The sequence below is a fragment of the Athene cunicularia genome, assembly GCF_003259725.1.
Source record: "Athene cunicularia isolate RWA chromosome 3 unlocalized genomic scaffold, athCun1 chr3_part1, whole genome shotgun sequence".
NCBI classification, from domain to species: Eukaryota; Metazoa; Chordata; class Aves; order Strigiformes; family Strigidae; genus Athene; species Athene cunicularia.
This window is the reverse complement of record NW_020799097.1, coordinates 89,824,524-89,845,399: the sequence shown is the minus strand read 5'-3', so window position 1 is coordinate 89,845,399 and position 20,876 is coordinate 89,824,524. Positions and strand designations below refer to the sequence as shown.

At 36.1% G+C, this 20,876-nt stretch overlaps 1 protein-coding gene across 1 annotated transcript in view; it reads right to left on the bottom strand.

Annotated features, from left to right (window-relative positions):
* TTC27 (tetratricopeptide repeat domain 27) overlaps window positions 1–20,235 on the bottom strand; it is a 137,611-nt gene extending 117,376 nt beyond the window's left edge. Inside the window, exons 1-5 of the mRNA XM_026844603.1 lie at window positions 20,190–20,235; window positions 18,666–18,843; window positions 13,032–13,161; window positions 4,734–4,874; window positions 1,848–1,950 (exon numbers count right to left, since the gene is read on the bottom strand). Coding sequence (XP_026700404.1) covers window positions 1,848–1,950; window positions 4,734–4,874; window positions 13,032–13,161; window positions 18,666–18,843; window positions 20,190–20,235 — 598 coding nt within the window. The remainder of the gene's footprint in view (window positions 1–1,847; window positions 1,951–4,733; window positions 4,875–13,031; window positions 13,162–18,665; window positions 18,844–20,189) is intronic.
* Window positions 20,236–20,876: the final 641 nt, after the last annotated feature.

Here is a 20,876-nt window from a genome sequence, read left to right as displayed (position 1 = left end):
AGCAAAACACCATTTACAGTTTCTAAGATTTAAAAAAAAAAAAAATTACAAACGTATCTCCTTAGCCTTCCTTATCTGAATGAAGCACACTAGCATCACTTGTTTCATAATATAAAATGTACAGAAATTTTTAGGTAAATATTTAGAAAGTATACATTCTAGAAGTACTGTACAACCTAACACACAAATATTCAAGCCTTACTACGTTAAAACTAGGTAATAACAATTTTATCTCAAAAAGCTTACCCTTAACAATCAGACTAAGCAAAATAACCCTCCCTGAAACAGTTACCCAGCACAAAACCTCTGCTTTTGAAGTGGCTATGAGAAGTAGGTGGGAAATCAGCTTTTACAATATACCTTGGAAGTCACATTTTAAGGAATTTTTATTTTCAATGCAAGCATTTAAACAGGCTAAACTTGTAAGAATACCCCTGCTACACTGACAACACCCATTTTTGAAGTAAAACTCAATTTGCTGATTTAATTTGGAAATTAAAAATGCAATTTAGATTTAATTCTTTGCACCTGTTAAAAGTCCAAACCCCATAGCCAGTCCTTAGCCTATAAATTAACATGCCAAAAAATTTATCACATGCTTAAATTACACCTGTCAATTCCTTACTAATATATGTATCAAATCAGCAACATTTCCAACTTTTTAAGAACTAAAAATTTTAAAGTTACAGCCTAAAGAATAAGTAGAATTTAATCTTAAGATTCCCATATCTGTGTAAGACAACTCTAGTTATTTCAAAATTCTCTAATAAAGTGTACAAAAATCTCAGTTTTCATCAACTGCAACTAAACCCTTGCACTCCAGCCCTTTTAGCACCCAGTACAAGCATTAAGTCAGCTGCTTCTTCACTGCAGACAACCCAATAAAATCCTCTGCTTCATTTTATTACCATAGTAGCATCTTTGGTACCTATTTGGAAGTTCTTCGAAGACCAAAATCCACTACATATTTTATATATAAATTGGATGGCCTGAATCTACATACAGTTCAGATTAAAAAAGGTCCATTAAGGTGTGGAAGGAGAGGGAAGACTTGAAACTTTGTCATTAAAGATTGCCTTCTTTGTCAAAATAAAACACACATGACAACTCATCTCTAAATGTAATAGAAAATTTCTTAAATGTAATCGGTTGGAAATTTTGGGTTTGTGAAATTAAATGAAGAATCTTTAGCTCACTGGCAAGGGGAAAATGTACATAAAAGCTTGCTTTCTTTTTCCAGCTTTACCAGTTGCTGTGGTGAATTTTATCAACAGTCTATGTAAGAGTTTGTTCCTCAGAAAAAAACTCAAGTGATGTAATTACATTTGACATTTTAACTTTCTACATTACGCTTTTGTAAACATCAATATAGATAATACATAACTTAGTTTTAATGCTGTCTATTTTCTCTACACATAATGCGAGAAGTAACAAATCTCAAAAGTTAGGCGGGGATAAGGACAACAGGAAAACAGAAGTTTATCGCCCCCACGAAGATACAGAACAACAAGGACATTGCCTTTTCAAACCCAGCTTAGTTAAATAAGGAATGAAAACTACAGAATGGCTTCAAGTGAACTTGTGATAGGTTAACAGTTCTAAGCACAGGGGAAGAAAAACTTTGTCTACAATGATATATTCCCATTTTCATCTTAAAGGCCAGAAAACAGCATATGCCATACAAGTCCATTTCAATTTAAGTGAATTCTGTTACCTCTCTACTCTCTGTAGCTATCAAACCGTCTGATAAGCATCATGTTGTGAGAGTTGTGCCTACAAATTCCCATCCCTCATGATAACTAACAACTGATGCTTTAGGCCAATAAACCAAGTAATTAGAAACATACCTTGTTTTATACAGGTCTGGGCAAGAGTAAATAGGTCAGGTGATCTCTCCTCTAACAACTGCTGGTGAGTATTCACACATCTTAGAGTCCACCAAGATAATGTCTTAAAGAAAATATGGATATTTAAAGTTAATAACAAGAATAGATCCTTTAAAAATATATATACATATATATATATATATATATAAGTGGCTTAAAGATATAGATTTCCTAATCTATTCGATTCTAACTGCTAAAAGATATAAAACCACCCAAAACAGCTGTTTTTTTATAAAAGTGAGCACTAACGTAGCATAAAGATGAACATATTCAAGCAGCTGTACAGTGCTTTAAGAGCTTCATGACCTTTCCTCTTAATTTCTCTAGCTGCTCTTTGAACCCTGAAAATCTTTGCAACCACAATCTGGTAAGAAACTCTGTGAACAGAAGAAAAAAGACATAACTTGTGTGTGCTTATTTTAGAGCAGTTACTTGCTACTTTGATTTCATACCTCCTAATTCCTGTAACAGAAAAAGACAAAAAAAAAAAAAGGTGTTTCCTACTTATCTTTCATGTCACATTCATGATTTTAATGGACAGCCATGATCTCACACTTCAGTAATCATTCCAGCCTGAAGAGGATCTTAGACTATTTAGTTACTTTTGGTATGGAAGCCATTCAGTATTTCTGATTACCCAATGTCCTTCTATGCATTTTTCCCTGTTCTGTTTAATCTTTTTTTAATTCTTGGTGGGGGTAGAAAGGGGACCGAGAGGTGGAAAAGGACCGGAACTGCTCACGAGAACACCTTACAATCACAATTTAAAGTATTAATATTTGTATGTGGAGTTTCAGAAGAGCAAATACCTTACTGAACTGAGTAATTGTTCTATAGTAGAGCTGAATCACAGCTCAGGAAATACCTGATTTTAGAAAGCTATGTAGACAAAATATAAGTTTCCCAGCATATCTTATCCCCCTCTAGCTGCACCAGATGGAGATGTATGGAAAAGCTAACTGATAATACAATATTCTCAAAATTATACTTAAAGATTTCATATGTGAACACAGGGTATTCCTCTACACAGGCTCTAATGATTACTAGTTATTCTGCTACTGTTAGCACACCATTTTCTATGAAACAGATGTTTGATTGCTTCTGAGAGGCACCCATCTTCTGAACTTTTTATACAGGTATGCTTACATCAGACTGACCTAAGGGCTGTACCATATTCAAGCATAAACATCTAAACCAATCACATGCAGTTGACTGTAACGTCCCTAGAAAGGAACCATCAAAAAGAATAATAGCATCTGTTTCAAAACGCAATGAAAAATGACTTTTGATATCAAGCTGTACAGACTAAAAGCACACAGACTTCGTGAATAAGGACAAATCCCAACATTTCACCACTTATTTAGAAACCTAAAAGCTATTTAAATAAGAAGGTTCAAATTACTTCAGTTTAGTGTTATATAATGAAGTATTCATTTTCCCATACATGTGAGTATCCAGCTTAATGATACAATTTCCTGAGGCCTCATGCTTGCCACTCAGAAATGTTAGAAAGAATATGTTTATAAAGTTTCAAGTAAGCTAGCTGAGCTCTGTACAATATTCTATCAGCAATGTTAATTTTTTTGGGAGCCAAGTTAAAAATTTTTGGATGAATTTAAGCATTTAATCTTCCATGTACAATAGCATTTTTAATAAAACAGGGCTTTATTAATGCTTTAGATAATATATTTTTGAGTATTTTAACTTGGTTTTAATTTATTTACACCTCAAAGAAGCAAAAATATTAAGAGACTTCCTCTGAATGAAGCTGAAACAAGAAAGAATGGCAAGCTTTAATTGATACATTGACCTGATGATGAAAGTAGATTTTATCAGGTGTTGCCTTTGAACTACTGTCCAAACTTGATGTAGTCACAAGTAATTGAACCTCCACTGGGTAAAAGGCAGGCCCCCATTATGTCAGTCTGAGGAGAGACAGCAAGGGATTTCTCTACCCCAGGTACATTTTCTGCCTCCCCGACTGACCCAATTGCTGAAATTCAACAGCACTCATCTGTGAATAACCAGGAAAACGATGGAAGAGCTTGGCTTCCAGAAATGCAGTACAGCCAACATCTCCCACACAGTTTAATTCATCACTCATACAAAGACCCAGCTGGGAATGGATGTTGTCAGCCAAGCCTAAAGACGGACCATGTGGCATTTTGATCTCTAGCCAAATTCTGTTCAACTGGAATGCAATAAAGAGAAGTTGCTGCTGTTAAAAGTCCCCAAGTTCCAGACAGTCCTGCTACCAACCAGCCCGCCGCTAAACTACAAAGGAGGTAGAGACAAAAACCCTCTCAAGAAGAGGTTCAACATACCTTCTTGTTTTTAATGTACAAGCAAAAGTGAATTAAGGCAGCCTCCACATGGATGCCTCTGCAGAAGAGGTAGAGGACAATGACAATAAAAAGGACTTCTTTGGATCTAGATCTCATGGCTTAGAATTCATATAGTAATGGTTAATAGTATTCCAGAGTGTTAAAAAGGAGATCATATATGTATGCTGCATTACAAGGCATTCCCCCATGCCCCATCAAATGTCACAAAGCATGCGTCTTTTTAAAAAGTGGCTTCCTATTACAATTTCTAATTTTTCCAGGTAATGAAGGCATCTTTCTTCTTTTTTTTGGAAGACAGTGACAAAATAGCTTATCTTTAAGAAAAAGATACTTCTGTTTAATTGTAATCACTTTATCTGAACCGTTTCTTAGAGGGAAAAACCTCAGAGCTACAGAAAAAAGAAATGGAAGTTATACTGATCCAATGAGGTATGATGAAAAGAATGAGAGAACCAATTAATGAGTAGCTGGCAGTCATAATCATTAGTCACATATTTCTTACCTGAAGAGCTGCAAGTTTGTGTCTTGCATTCACAAGGATTATCCTGGCTACAAGCAGCAAAACAGGATGAGAAGTCAAGGTATAGACTGATTCACCATCTAGAACCAGCATCTTCAGAATAGCTGCCTGCAGCATTTTTGGCTGAAAGAATAATGAAAAAAAATGACAAGTTTCAGGAAACATAAGTAAGTTTATAAACAAATCACATAATGAATAGGAAAAATATCTATTCGTGTATTTAAGGAAAAAATCTGCTGATAATATTAAAAAAAAAAATCACCATCTCTTGGAGTCTCAATCTTTTAACAAGTCATGGTGCCTGGTGAATTCTGCCTTGTTTCTTGCTGTCCTGATACACCATATCAAGATGATTTCAAAGACTCTGATTTCCTTCTGCCTGAAATGTGTATGTCCAGTCAACACTATCCCCAAACACATTCCAGTAATATAATCCCATGATCTAAGTAGACAAGCTTCTGGGAAATACCCGCCATTCAATTTTTAGTTACAAAAATAAAATAATTTGTTAATTAAATGAATTCTACAACACTCAAATACCCTAGCTATTCCTCCAGTGATGTCAGTATATGTTATCTTCCTCTTTCCCCAGAGGGAGCTTCCTGCTGGAGTGGCATCAGGGCAGCAGTATTAAAGCCATTCTTCCCTTTGTCCAATAAATAAAAACCTCTCTCTGCTTTGGATGCTTTCCTGTATGACATTCCCTACAGTAATTCTTTTACTTAATGGGCTTGAAGTAGCTCTCCAGGGAAATCTCTCTCTCAGTGCTGACAGTCATCTGACAGTCACCTATTCTTCCCTCCCTTTTAATGCAATGAAAGCATTCAAGCAGTTTATACTCAGACTCAGGGAGATGTCAGTCCATCAGTTTATTCCTGGTTCTCATATGGCAGGTTTCCTTTGCAAACTAAAAAAAAAAAATAAAAATACAGCTTTTGTTTTCAGTTGGTATGAAAGGAGCAAAAAAGGGAATGGAAGGAAAAGAGAAGATGAGAAGGTTAAATGAAAGCTTGCATTGAAGTCACTTGCCTGAGAAAGATTCTTATTCAGTCCACATAATCAGGGCAGAAGTTATTTGAATCACATTTCAGCCTTTAAAACTAAATTAATAATGTAACTCCTAAGTTATCTGAAACTCTTTTCAATAACTTTACCAACAGGTTTCATTAAAGACAGAAGTTATTAGGCCACATTATTCCCCTAGTTCGCTTTTTAATTCACATTTCAATTCTTTCACTGTAGAGCTCAGTCCAGCTAATGTAACATCACAAGGAATGCAATGAGGGAGGGAGAAGGGAGACATGCTGCGGCCTTGACAGTAAGTCAACAAGTCTCAGAGCCAAAGAACTGCTGTCTTCTATTTTAACAAATCCACATTCTTTTCCATAAAGCAAATCCTATATAGGAAAGCAGACATCCTTTTCTTCTAGCTGAGAAACCCTAAACCAACATTCGTTCTTCTAACTTCTGCTCTAAAACTGCATTATCAGTGCAGAATTCTAACAACAGAATTTACTGCCATAAGGTAGTCTTTAAGATGAGAGAACAGCTACATTATAGAAAACATAGACATTTAAGCTTTTACAGCTTCAAGGGCTGAAAAGTTAGGAATCAAGTCCCCAAAAATCCTTAAAATATTGGCTAAGAGCAAAAAGAAATTATGAGTTTGTCATCTTATGTTTAAACACTTAAAGGTTCAACACTACAACTCAAAAGTTTCACGTATCTTAAAATGGCCACAAGCCAAGACTTCCTAACACAATGTTCCTGACCTAGTAAACCTGGGTTAAAGCATTGAGTCTTTCCATTCTTCACCTGATTTGCCATCAAAATGTTTAATTATTTTATTCAGGAATATAATTACTTTATCAACATACACTAAAGAATCTTCGAGGCATCATCCAGTTTCTGTTGGACCTACAGGTGGTTCTGTTCGACCACTTCTGGACTAAATACAGACAAATTAAGATCAATTCACTCCAAATACACATTTTTTTAATCTCTGAAACACAGCTGGTTATGTATTCAACTTCCACACTTAATGGCTACTGTTAAGTAACTACTACTAAAGCTCTAAATCAACTGCAAACTGGACAGTACTCTCAGCTATTTGTTTTAATAGTATTTCCAAAGTATTTCCCAGCACAACTGTTGCCACCTGAATATTGATAATCAGAAAAACACTTCTGACATTCACATTCAATAGCTCTGCGAATAGAGAACATAAGAATTTTAGTTTAGAGGCTTCATGTTCTTTTCTTGCTAATGATAATGATTAGAGGCAAAGTGAGCATTTGGTATGCTTTTACTTTTGTATAAGGTCTGCTCTGAACTGGTCTTCCTAACATTTCATCAACTCTTTCTCAGTCTCAGGGATCCTTCCCCTAAAAAACAGGTAAGTGAAGACATAAACAGATGTAGAAAAAAGTCAGACTAAAGGCTTGGGAAGAATTAATTAAGAAAATGGGGGGGGGGGGGGGGGGGGGGGGGGCATGAGGGAGAATCAGAAACAAACTGTCCAATAAGGAGTCTGTATCAGATTTTAAACAATACAGAGACTACTACACAACAATTTGTCAAGGTGATACATCTTCCAGAATAACAGAGGATGTACTGAGGTTACCAGCCAAAGATTTGGTCCTTTGTAACAGAATTCACTCTTTACTCTAGACTTTAGGGGATGGAAAAACTCGTCTTGTCTGTAACTTCTCCAGCTTTCTGCAAAGGAAATAAGATTACATTGGAAGCTGTCTCCATCTTCATGATCCCAACCAGCAACAGATAACCCATGCAGAGCTGAATTTTAGACTGAAGATAATAAAGGTAAACTAGTGTAAGCAAGTCTTCCCTGAGAGTGCTACATGTAGAAGCACTTAAGTTACAAATGTTCTTGTTCATATTCCTTAGAAGGGTGAGCTTGCTCCATTTTTAATAGAGTATTTTCCAAGTGGCTGCATTAAGAACCTTTCTTCTTCTCCATATTCATAGCAAGGGAATGTAGGGCAAGACTGTAGGCTACTTGAGCAGATTATCTCTGCTCAAAGGCTGCCTCTACATTTAGCCTTTATCATCCATCCTTATATTCCCCACAAGAGGGAGAAATCTGCAAAATCTTCAAAGCATGTATCTTGCTGGTCACCGGTATTCAAAGAGCGTATCAGTCAGCCTAAAATTCAACTCTTTCTTCTTTATGGCTAGTTTATGCTAATGGAAGCTGAGCATCTGAGTCTGGAAAAAGGAATTCTCAACAAGGAATTCCTTGAATTAACAAAGCTAAGGAATCATAATGGATTTGAGATAGTAGTACTACATAGTACATTGGTGTTTTTCATATGAATCATGAACATGGTTATCGATATCAATAGAAGTGTGGTAATATTTCAGTCTCTTCCAGCAAAAGGATCAAATAATGAATAAAAGAAGCAATAATACAAGTATAAGGAAAAAGAATTATTCAAATGCATTCCAAAACTCATTATTTGGAATCAACCTGGAAGTTACAAAAAGGCCAGCAGGAACTGTTGATATATGTATTTGGAGGATTCCTACCAGTTATTAACAAGTATTTGTAATTAACACATTGGGATCTTCTTCCAGACGGAGCTTCTGACTGTTAGAAAATATATACTACTTGTGAGTATGAAACAAGACAACAAACAATTAAAGAAGCTTGTCCTCACAACATTCTTGTAGTCATCGGTGGTAGTAACTAGTCCTACTAAACAGTTTTGTCCAGTTCATCTACGGAAGATACTAAAGTCAATTGTATGAGCTAATAGGTAAAAACTCTGAAACTTAAGGCAGAGTAAGTATGCTCAAACTTCTTAAGGCAGAGTAAGTATGCTCAAACTTCAACAGTTCTGTACCTTTTATCCCATTACATGCAAAGAAACAGTGACAGTTCTGTAAGACACAAGGAGACTATTACTATATCCCACTTATAAGCATTTAGCTCACTAAAAATGTTCTAATCTAATCCCAGCAAGTTCAAAGCCAGAACTGTCAATCCATCTTAACTGAAATCCATTACTTTTAAAATCTTCCTTTAACATAATGCACTGATTAAAAAACTCAAGGTGGTATCAGTCAGACTATTAACTGGTACAGTAAAGCCTCAAAGTTATTTTAGTAAACTGAAAGACACCTAATAACTAAAATGTTAGCTGGTTTTCTGTTTAGAAATTACTGAACTACTTTTATGTGTGGACTCAAAAGAGAAAAGTGCAAGACTGTTCTGCAGGACATAAAAAGAAATCCTAATGAAGTACATGAACTAACTGTAATTTACAGAGAAGGCTGGAATCAATTTGGGGTATGGGAAATAATGTACACATACTCATGGATATTGTTCACTGAAGACATCCAAGAGGCCCCTACCAGCAACTTATCTAAGAGAGGCTATTTTATTTGTTCTTCGCTGAAATTAATTACAGTCTCATGCAGTCTTAATGCACCCATAAGAAATTGATGATGCATTCAGAAGTTGCCTGGGAGCAGAAATGAAACTATGCCACTGATCTTGAGGTGAAACTTTCAAAGGATACTACTGGCAGCAGTTATATAGCCTGAAAATGTAACATCAAGACTAATCCAATAAAGTGTTCTGAAAATTAGAACAACAGTTTTGAAAATATTCTTGAAATAAATGAGACATTGTAAGGCTGAAAGTTAATATTACTCAAGAGCCATTAAAAGTCATATAATGGACAACCAGGGGATCAGGCCGAGTCAGCATGGGTTTATGAAAGGCAGGTCCTGCCTAACAAACCTGATCTCCTTCTATGACAAGATGACCCAACTATTGGATGAGGGAAAAGCTGTGGACATTATCTACCTGGATTTTCAAAAAGCATTTGACACAGTTCCCCATAGAATTCTCATAGAAAAACTGGCTGCCCATGGCCTGCATGAGCGAATGGTCTGCTGGGTCCAGCACTGGCTGGATGGACGGTCCCAGAGAGTGGGGGTCCATGGAGCTAAATCCAGCTGGCAGCCAGTCACAAGTGGTGGTGTTCCTCAGGGCTCGGTATTAGGACCATTTCTGTTCAACATCTTTATTGATAGATATCTTGATAAGGACATAGAGTGTATCATCAGTAAATTCACAGATGACACCAAGTTAAGCGGAGTGTTGATCTGCATGAGGATAGGGAGGCTCTGCAGAGAGACTTGGATAGACTGGATCAGCGGGCCAATGTTAACAGGATGAGTTTCAACAAGGCCAAGTGCCAGGTCCTGCACTTGGGCCACAACAACCCCCTGCATGGCTACAGGCTTGGGGAGGTGTGGCTGGAGAGCTGTCTGGAGGAGAAGGATCTCGGGGTTCTAACTGACAAGCAGCTGAACATGAGCCAGCAGTGTGCCCGGGTGGCCAAGAAAGCCAACGGCATCCTGGCTTGTATCAGAAATAGTGTGACCAGCAGAAGTAGGGAGGTGACAGTCCCCCTGTACTCTGCACTGGTGAGGCCACACCTGGAGTATTGTGTCCAGTTTTGGGCACCTCAATGAGAGAGATATTGAGGTGCTGGAGTGAGTGCAGAGGAGGGCAACGGAGCTGGTGAAGGGCCTGGAGAGTAAATCCTATGAGGAGAGATTGAAGGAGCTGGGACTGTTCAGTTTGAGGAAGAGAAGGCTGAGGGGAGACCTCAGCACTCTCTGCAACTACCTGAAAGGACATTGTAGAGAGGTTGGTGCTGGTCTCTTCTCACAGGTGATCAGTGACAGAACAAGGGGGAATGGCTTTAAACTCCAACAGGGGAGGTTTCGACTCAACATTAGGAAAAAATTTTTCACAGAAATAGTGGTTAGACAGTGTAATAGGTTGCCCAGGGAGGTGGTGGAGTCACCATCCCTGGATGTGTTTAAGGGTCGTTTAAATGAGCTGTTGGGGGATATGGTGTAGGGGAGAACTTTGTAGAGTAGGGCTGATGGTAGGACTCGATGATCCCAAGGGTCTTTTCCAACCTGAATGATTCTGTAATACTTAGAGCAGGCTAAGAGAAACATGAAGACATTTTTTAACCTTGGCATGGGAAAAGATCATTTTCATTTGAAAACCTGAAAAATTGAAGGTCTATTTAAAAAGGGATTGTATCAGTCTTGATGACAGAATATGGAAGATTACAACAGATGGAGAAAGTTAGAGCTATATTTTTAACCCACTTTTTCTAAATATCTGTGTGTGCAAGGCAGAAAGATGGATTAACAGAAGCACAAAAATGTCAGTTTATCAAGATGTTCATTTTTACAGAATGTTTATAAGCTAAGAATCCTTGGAAAGAAAAGTCCATAAAGATAATTCAAAACATACAAAATCTTTTGAATTAAGATGATTAATAACAAAGAAAACTGGGTATTATATTTTAGCATATGAATATTTAGTAGTCTTGGAAAAAAAAAACCACTAACATTTCAGAAGATACAGATAGCAGTAATATAAATAAAAGAAACTACTTCTGCCTGAATGTAAAAATAGCTAAACCTTGCAGTAATATCAACGTCTGATGCAGTATTCATTAGAAATCAAGTATGCTCGAGTCTTGTTTTCCTTTATAATCTCTTGCTAATTTAGTTTCCAAAATACCACCTCTGCGTAAGCAAAGAATCTTCAATGCATTACATTCAGTCACAGCAGAGACATAACAAACTAAACAGGATGCATGTATTCCCTTATTCAACAGGCAGGCAGTATCTCATTCTTCCATTAAGACAGACAATAAGTGGAATGGTTAATAGAAATTATGAACATCGTGTTTTACAGGTCTGAACTCTGTGAATGACAGCAATTCTGTGACTATTATCTTAAGCTGCAGTCTCTGTGTTAGACTGCAGCCTGCACATATACACTATCTTAGAATAGAGTTCTTCTGTAAACAGAATTCAGATAAGAATATTTTAATACTATAATCTTAAAGATTATAAACAAATTATAAGAATGGAAGAAATTAGTTTGTGTTTCTTGGTTTTTTTATTATAAAGGCAAATTGAACTCCTCTTTCCTCAGAAATAGCATACTTTAAGATTTCTGCTAATTCATTCTGCACCCTAGAAGGTTTACTACACATGGTTTCCACTGTTTCCCCTGTTACTTATTTAGTCATCACAAAATGAGATCTGAATTTCTACTATCAAAAACTGAGCAAAAAATGTCTATATGCACACCATGTCAGCTCTAAAAGATAAACCAAACTGATGAACATCTATTTTAAAAAAAGGGGGAGAGATACTGTACATGAATTAGTTATTTAGAAATACAACCTTGCAAACAAACCTAGGGCAGGACTTCATGAATTATGGAATCCTTGCAAAAACATGCCACAGTAATGCCATAGATCTGATGGGTTTATGTCTAACTTTTCATATACTCAAACTCCCCTTCATTCCACAGTTCACAGCATTTGCATTGCTCACGGTCCTACCTATTCACACTGAAATTCTAAATTCAAACTCATGCATTAGCAGAGACTAGTCATGTGTTCTTCCCTGACACGCAGCTGTAATCAGTATTTTACCACAGCTTTAATTCCAAGAGAAAAATTAATGGTCAGTAAACTGTGCTGAACCACAGGTGCAGGAGTGTCACAAGATGGGAGTGTGGTACTGCCATGAGAAACAACATATGCATCTCACGGAAAATAAGTTATGGTGTTAATTAGTTATTTACATTAAAAGATGCCAAAGTAAATAAAATTGACAGCTCTCACTTTCATCTCTTACATTCCCACCCTCTTCCAAGAGCTCTATTTGAGTTAACATTTTCATACTAATACTACTACATTTCACTTGGCATCATCCATGAGCCTAACAGGATACTGAGCATCCAAATCTACTGTTCTCTTAGTATCTGCCGGATATTCTGCTGTTTGCAAGATATGCAGCTTGTACCTTACCCTAAGGAGAAAAAATTTCTAAGCCATTTATAAATATCTATCTTTAATCCAGCTAAGAACACATGCCAAAATAAATAAGAAATTTATTGACTGCAAATGCCCTTCAAGTAAATGCTCCCATGTAATAAATATATCTTTCCCATACAAAACCATCATATGCAGCAGGAAATCTCTTAAGCAGATAAACAGAGCAACTACTTTTAGGATGCTGCTTCGAAATCTCATATAACTGAAGATGCTTGCAAAAGAAGCCACTAGGATCAATGATCAAGGCTAGAATGAATCTAGCATTGTGCCTCACAGAAGTGCCTTCTCCGATATGCTTATGTGTTATGGTTATTTGCAAAAAGCAGTGACGATAAAAGGACAGCTGATTAAAATCCAAGTATACCTCACTGAATTTCTGTAACAATGCAGGTGGCAAAAAGTCATGAAGCTTTAATTGAACAGGAGGCCCAGTCCAATTGCTTTGAACGAAGAGCTGCAAACTGCCCACGCCAAGTAGAAATATCAGCCTCTGCCTGTAATATAGATAAGAAATGCAATTAGCAACATATTACATTTTTAATTAAGGCTATAAGATCTGATTAACTCTCATACTAATTCAAAATCCTCAGCCTTAAAAATACCACTCATTAGGAAAATACAGTGAATGTAGTATTGAAGAATGCACATGGGGAACTAAAAGGCTTAGAAATGTATTTGTTTATAATGGTTGTAATTAACAACAAACATTTTGGAAGCAGTTAGCTCAGATGTTTGGAAATTTAAGGCTGTATGTAACTATTAGAGATTAGGAGATCAGCATGGGATACAAATTATCCCATATTTGCCTACTGCACATTGTTATATTTTCTTAATAAAAAAATTAAATGAACATCAAAAAAGTTTAAATCATCTCCAAGTTGGTTCAGATACTTTGGCATCAGATCTTCTCTCAATCATGCTTTTTAATTTAAATCATATTATTTTATTTAAAGATGGAATTGTGAGACTGTTTCATTCCTGAAACCAAATATGGTGAAATTTTCCTCATTTACAAGACTAATTTCATCTAACATCATGATGATATTATTTCTTTATGCACCTTCAGTGACAAATGATCTTATGCAGTCTGCAGAATGCACAGCACAATCCCTCAGAATTTAATGATCTATTTAACAGGTATAGACTTTTAGGAGATTTACACAAACTTTGGTTTGTTTATGTTTTCTTAATGACTTAGAACCTTATTGTGTTATAACTAGTGATGTGCCAACAAGGGTGCCGTCACATATACAACATGCCTCCTGCCTACAACAAGTTAACGTTTTAATTGAGCTGGTTTGATATAAAATTGGTATGTTCAGGAGCATGACTGAATTGGAAAAACCTAGTCTCTTTTTTTTCCTCTGTAAAACAGGGACTTAAAGATGCAAGAGTCCTCCAAATGGAAACAAAAGGATAGTGTTATACAACCCCTAAAAAACAGTTAAATAGAAAAGCCACACACAAACAAGTGGCTGGTGGGCAACAATGTGACAAAAGATGTAAAACAATGAGAAAGCAGGGGTGGGGAACGCTTGACTGAAAAAAAAAAAACCAAAAAACAAACAAAAACAACAGAGCCTTCAGGAGAGTTAGAGAACAAGGACTGGTACAAAGAGTTCTTGTCAAACAAGACAAGGTAACATTTACTAGCTGTCATCGCTCAGCCAGTAACTATCTACCAGCAAGTATTATTTAAATACATATCTAAGATTACCATCAAATTTCCAAATAACTCAAGAAAACAAAGCACTAACAATTACTGTACATTAAATTACTACCATTACACACAAAACCACACAGACATACATTTTCTAATTACTGTCCCATGATAAATTATGCTTCAAAGCTTCTGAAAGATAACATACAGAATAATCAACCATCTCTGCACTGTGATTTGACAGACGCACTTCATTATTTTATCATTTACACTATTACTTCTACTAATATTTAGTTATTTAAACATTACTGACACCTATCTATCTGGCAGGCAAACTTGTTTGAAGTCTTGACACAGTTATATCCACGCAGAAGGCCTCTGAAACAACTGATAACCAATTCTCACTTTGGCTGGGATACTGTCCTTCCACTGGCTGATCTGTCATCACCAATTGATTTTGTTTCCCCCAATTTTCAGATCCTTCACCAGCTTCCAGTCTTTCTATCACTCATTCTGTATCATAAAATCAATTCCAAGCTCTAATCCCTGCAAACGTTAACCTACTCTGTCTATTCCCCCTTTTTTCCCCAAGAAAAAATTTAGTCTCCCTGACTGTCCTTCACACTTAGAATGCAGACCTGCCCAGTCCCAAAGGCTGCCTGAAAAATGCTCTTCTGTACTGCCCAAAAAGCAACAGAGGGATGGCTGCAAGTGTCCCACTTATTATGGTGACCTACAGTTTATTTCTTATATTTCCTTAGACGTATGTGCTTACCCATCCATCTTGTTCTTTCTTTCTCTATGTGAATGAAGAATGTTTGCTGCATTTTTTTTTTAAGCACTGCTTGCACCAAGTCCAGTAGGATTGTGATCCACGATGTAAATCAGATGCCTATATACACTTCACTGTAATATCTTATTGCTATACCTAATCTTGCTCAAATTCAACATAAAGAATAAAGCATATGGATTTGAAAAAATGATGGATTTGCATAATGCTAGAATTTACATACAAAAGATAAGAATGAGAAAGTACTCAATAGCCAGGCTATGCTTAAGATGAAATTAGGTTAGAGGTTCTGGGAGTGTTTCTTTTCTTTTTAGTGAAGCCAAAAATTACAGGAGAGAAGTCAAAGCAAAACTAGATACTGAATAGCTTTTTTTAAAAATTCATATACATCAAAGCAAGCTGGAGAAACAGCAAGAACGTATTCATTTTTCTTTGTCAATGTATATAGCACACTAGTTAACCAATCATCAGATGCCTGAGGAGAAATACCAGAAATACCATGCAGTGCTCCAGTTGGGAAATCATAACAAGGTTTATTGTATAGATTTGTTCTGGAAAGTTTGGTATTCGTTTATATGTTGAATAAAGTAAAAGTAGTAAATACATGGTCAAAAAAACCCAGGTGTTAGTGCTCATTTCCTTGTTCCTTTAGGTTTTGGAATTAAACATAAGAGACCTTCAAACTTTTTTTTGAAACAAGCTCTCCAAAAATATTCTTTCTGTTGTATTCTCCACATTATTTCCTTCCAGTCTTTAGAATCAAACTGTATGTCAGACAATGAATGCACCTCCTTCACATGGAGCTCAGGAAAAAATGAAAAGGCATTTCCCCTCTACATGGTTAACACATATACTATTGCTTCATCCTCTACAATTTGTTGATTTAAAATACAGTCATGAAGCTATATTATCTGTAGAAAATAACTGTTAACTATTGAAATGAGTAGCAATAGCAGGAAGACAAAAAAAATAAATCTCCTAATAAGTTTATTGTAAGGAATATTTTGAGACTTCATTTTTAAGCCATAAAGGGTAAAAGTGCCATAGTGAAAAAATGTCTTGGGCAGGAGGAGGAGGGAAGCGGTTAAAATGATAGAAAAAGTTGCAGCAAATCTTAAAATACTGTTAAATATTTTTCTTACAGAACCATGGATTTCAAAGTGGAAAATGTTACAGGCTATGTCCAAAGAAATTACAATCTAGATCCAAATTCTGAGCTGTTTTGCCCTCCAGCTGCTCAGTTTTAGCTTCAGAAAAATAACTCCTTAAAGAATTCTTTTAACACTACTATAAAACCTTATTTCATACTGCGTTTATATTGTGCTAAAAGAATAAGTTTAACATTATCCAACTTTCTGTTTCTGATTTAATTCAATTCCCTTTGAGTTTTTTTAATCTCCAGAATTACAACTTTCAGTTCAGGAAAAAAAAAAAGCGTATGTTTGAACTTATCCCATTATCTCATCTATTAAAAGTCACAAGAAAACCAGTGCCTTCCTGAATTTTCTGAGCTAGAACCTAGAAGTTTGCTGCACTTCCTTTGTATCACTCAGCAGAAAATGTTATTTTACCCATTAAAAAAAAAAACCCTAAACAAAAACATTTTCATCATAGGCAATGGAAGGTCTGAGTGCAAAAGCTGCATGAATTCCTTCCATAAGGCAGTCACAGGGCGCAGGGCCTTGCAGGTAGGGAAAACAACTATGTAACACATTTTAACCTAGAAAGTCATTGGAGACAAGCATGGTACAGATTTACGGGGTGTAAATAGTGGCTACCTAAAATAGGAAACAATCTGTCTTACAGTAGAAGTTTTTCTATCGGAAGAAATTAACAACTTACTTCATTCAGCACTACTAAAATTCAAAGCTTCTTATGTTATCACTACTGGAGCTTGAAAAATATCACTTGACTGCTACCAAAAAAAAAAAAAAAAAGTTTCTGGCAGACACCAATATATTCTGAGGACTACACGCCTTCAATTTGAATAAAACTCCAGGCTGTAATTTTAGGCAGAAGCCCCTCTGTCTGCTTCTGAAAGACTAAATACTGCACATCTGTCTCAGTATATTCTGCCTAGAGTTGCAGAGGGAACAAGAAAAGTCTCAGAGACCAAAGAGCTGGAGTATGAGCACCTGAAGAACAAATTGCTTTGCTGTCTGCAGTAGGACAGCTGTCACTTGTAAGTGGCATATAGGCTAAAAAAAATATTACAGGGGGAGCAGGAGAAGACAACATCACCATGGCAGGATACCTATAAAGTTATTACTGGGTGCATGATATAGATTAGGATTATCTTTAAGAAGATGAATGGTTGATAAAGGCAGCAACACATATTTCAAGCAGTGATTAAGATCAGGATTGGGTCTGTTTCAAGCCCTGACTGATATTTCTTTCATTGCTGCATTATTCAGAATAAACTTTTCCAAGATGACAGAATCTAGCAATATTTAAAAATTTCTCTAGACTGTGGTACCATCTAAATATTTAACAGCTACAGCACAACAAAGAAAGAAAAAAGAAAAAAAGCACCTAGAGACAAAATGCACGTGAACAACCTCTGAACATTCTAACTCAGGAAACAGAAGGCTATTATATTGTGTACCACATCAGAAGATAAGCTTCTGACACACTACAGTCACTAACAAATCTCAGCTCAGTATTTTGGAGGTGCCAATTACTTGTTTCTCTCCGGTATTTTACCAAAACCTTGTTTTTATGTCTGTCATACCAAACCACAGGCATTTATACTCATCCACACTTACTGGCAATACATTACCTTCCTCTTACTTTCTTTTTACCTATATCTTCCCTTACCTTTTGTTATTCTTTTAGCAAAACTTTTTCCCACCCTCACCTTTTAAAAAAACCAAATATATACACAAATACGCATATATATATATATATATATATATATGTACTTTTCTCCTTCTACTACCCCTCACACAACAGATTTCAGTCTGTTCGTAATTTATGTAGCAAACACTAGTCAGACTCTTAACAGCAAGAATTGACATATGCAGCAAAATTTGACAGAATCTAGAGACAGTCTTGTAAAGAATTAATCGATGAATAGCATCCATGAGTAATACCGTACTCATTTTACATTAAGAAGAGCAAAACAGCCTTACTATGGATCAGACTTAGAAATGCAGGCATTTCTCGGACAGTAACATTACTTCAAGTAGTCACATAAATGTAATGCAACATTTCAGAGAGAAAACTGTTAATAAATTGTTTGATGATACACAGGAACATCAATTTACATTTGTTGGCTTCTTTACACCAGCAGCTTCAGAGGTAATCACTGTAAATAAAGGTAGTGTTTTCAACAAACCCTCACATCACAATACTATCCAGTGAAAGAAACAATGATAATGAATACATGTCCCAGGGGAGTGAGGGGAACAAACTGAGAAAACTGTTTTCTGTTGGAACAAGAATTTTGGAGGTCCCATGTCACATACTATAATATTTTTAAAAGTGTCTTTTGTAAAAATCAAACAAGGCCTCTATTAATCTTCCATATAATAAATAATAATTTCCACCTTTCCACATTATCAGCCTCTGCAGAACAGTCCAGGTATGATAGAATCTGTTTCTCCAAGTAACTGTCAATGTTCTCCTCCATTGCAGAAGATGAACTGAAAACATTCTGGATGGTTGAACTTGAAAATATTGCCTCGTATTTCCCATCAAAAAACAACTGCAATAAGGATCCACTTTCTGGGGAAAAAAAAAAAAAAAAAAGGAAAAGAAGAAAGGAAACAAATCAGTGTCAACTTTGAAATAACTTTGTATTACAAGACCTATTCAAAGCCAAACATATACTACTCCCCTTTCAAGGAATCAATCTTCATTTACATTGCAGAAAAAGTGTGATTGCATTGAAACTAAAGAACAGCAGTAGCAGGCATCACTTTATTCAAAATAAATTTTACAGAACTTGTATTAATGTTACAGTGAAATACAAATTGGAAGATTAATGTAAAACAAAAATCTGACTGAAATTTCAGGAGAAATACATGGATGGCTTTTCAAACAGGTACACTACAGTTACTGAAGACAACTTCAATTATCACAAGAGGGTTTTCTTCTTCCAAAACATATATGGGTGTGTTACAGTAAAATCCTATAGATAAGACAATTTCATAGATTAGAGAACTTTTTTAGGGGAAATGCAACAAAAAAAAAAAGGTTCAACTTTTGCAGAATTCAGTGAACAAACTCCCATGTAAAACTGCAAAAAGTACTGTCCTTCATTTAAATGCTTAGAACATTCATAAAGAATGGACAACATGATTTTATCTTGATAAAAGAATTATTTTCCTATGCTAAGTTTACCATCTCAATGAGAAGTCTGCATATGGAGTCAGATTCTTAGGAGTAACTACTAAGGTGAATTTAGATGCAGGAATGTTTCCCTGCTAAAGCCTTTCAAGACAAACAGAAGGCACGAAATGCTATACGTTCAATTCCTAAGAAGCTTCAAACCCATCAAGTTCTTAACCCAAGGTACAACTTTGTTCACAGAAGGTATCTTCCCTTTTTTCTTCGGATATGCTAAAGTGCAATCAATCCAGCAGCTGTCAGAACAACTTCAACATGTTAAAACCTTCTATTATTGAGCAAAATCAGCATCTGCCTACGCTGCAGCTGTGGCTACAACTCATGTAAATGTATTAACTAGTTTTAAACTAGCTAATGCAGATGTCTGTAATGGTGCAGATGAGGAAATGCAGAGGTCTGAATAGGATAGGTGCCTTAATATTAATCTGTGATTCCAGTTGCGGACTGCAGCTCCTGTACCATAGCTACATTAATATTAATACCCAAGCTAGCCAATTTAACACTAGCACAGGTATAGATCCACATAAGCAGAAGCTGTGCAAGGTAAGTGAATCAAATACCAACTCCAAGCTCATCCAGCTAAAACAAGTCTTCTAAGTTTCAGACATACAGGAAAACTAAGTGCAGAACCAACTTCAGTAGTAGTAACAGGTGACTTGGCAGGAATGGGTGACAGACATTCATTCTAATCTCTCCATACCAGACGGTTGACCACAATTTACTTTTGTTCTTTACAACAATGATCAACTGAATGATGTAAGAGAACATGTGTACTATATGATTTAAAAAACACTTCAAGCTGTACCTGGAAGGGCAAATGCAAAAGAGTAATAATGGTTCTGCAGCCCTGCTGCAGAGAACATAAATAACAAGAAATCTTCTCCAATCTATGCTCGGGGACACTTTCTTTCACCAAACGACAACAAGTTTATGTTGGATTATAGTTGCCCAGGCGGGCCATGCTGTAGTTAGAATAACTGCTGGCTGCAAGGACACCAATGAAGAATACTGAGGTTTTCTTTCTCCAGTAAGACTGCAACATAACTGTAAGCAAATAAAATCTGCTTTTGATTCTGTGTGTAGCTTTTTATAAGACACCATACAAATTTAAGGTCACAGCCTTTAAGTTTCATTTCAGGATTATCAATGGGAAGGGCCCATGTAAGTGTTAACTAAAAATCATCACAAACCCCATGATTTTCTCAATACTGCAAGACACCTTTCTTCAACAACAGTCTTCCCCACATCTTATAACAGCACACTACTTAAAAAAAGAAAACCAACAAACAAACAAAAAAAAACCCACACACCAGAAACAGCATACACAACATTCAATGAGGAGAGAAGACAGATCTGACAGATGTCAGTTATATCACCTCACATTGCGGGACAGTACAATAATTAAGTTT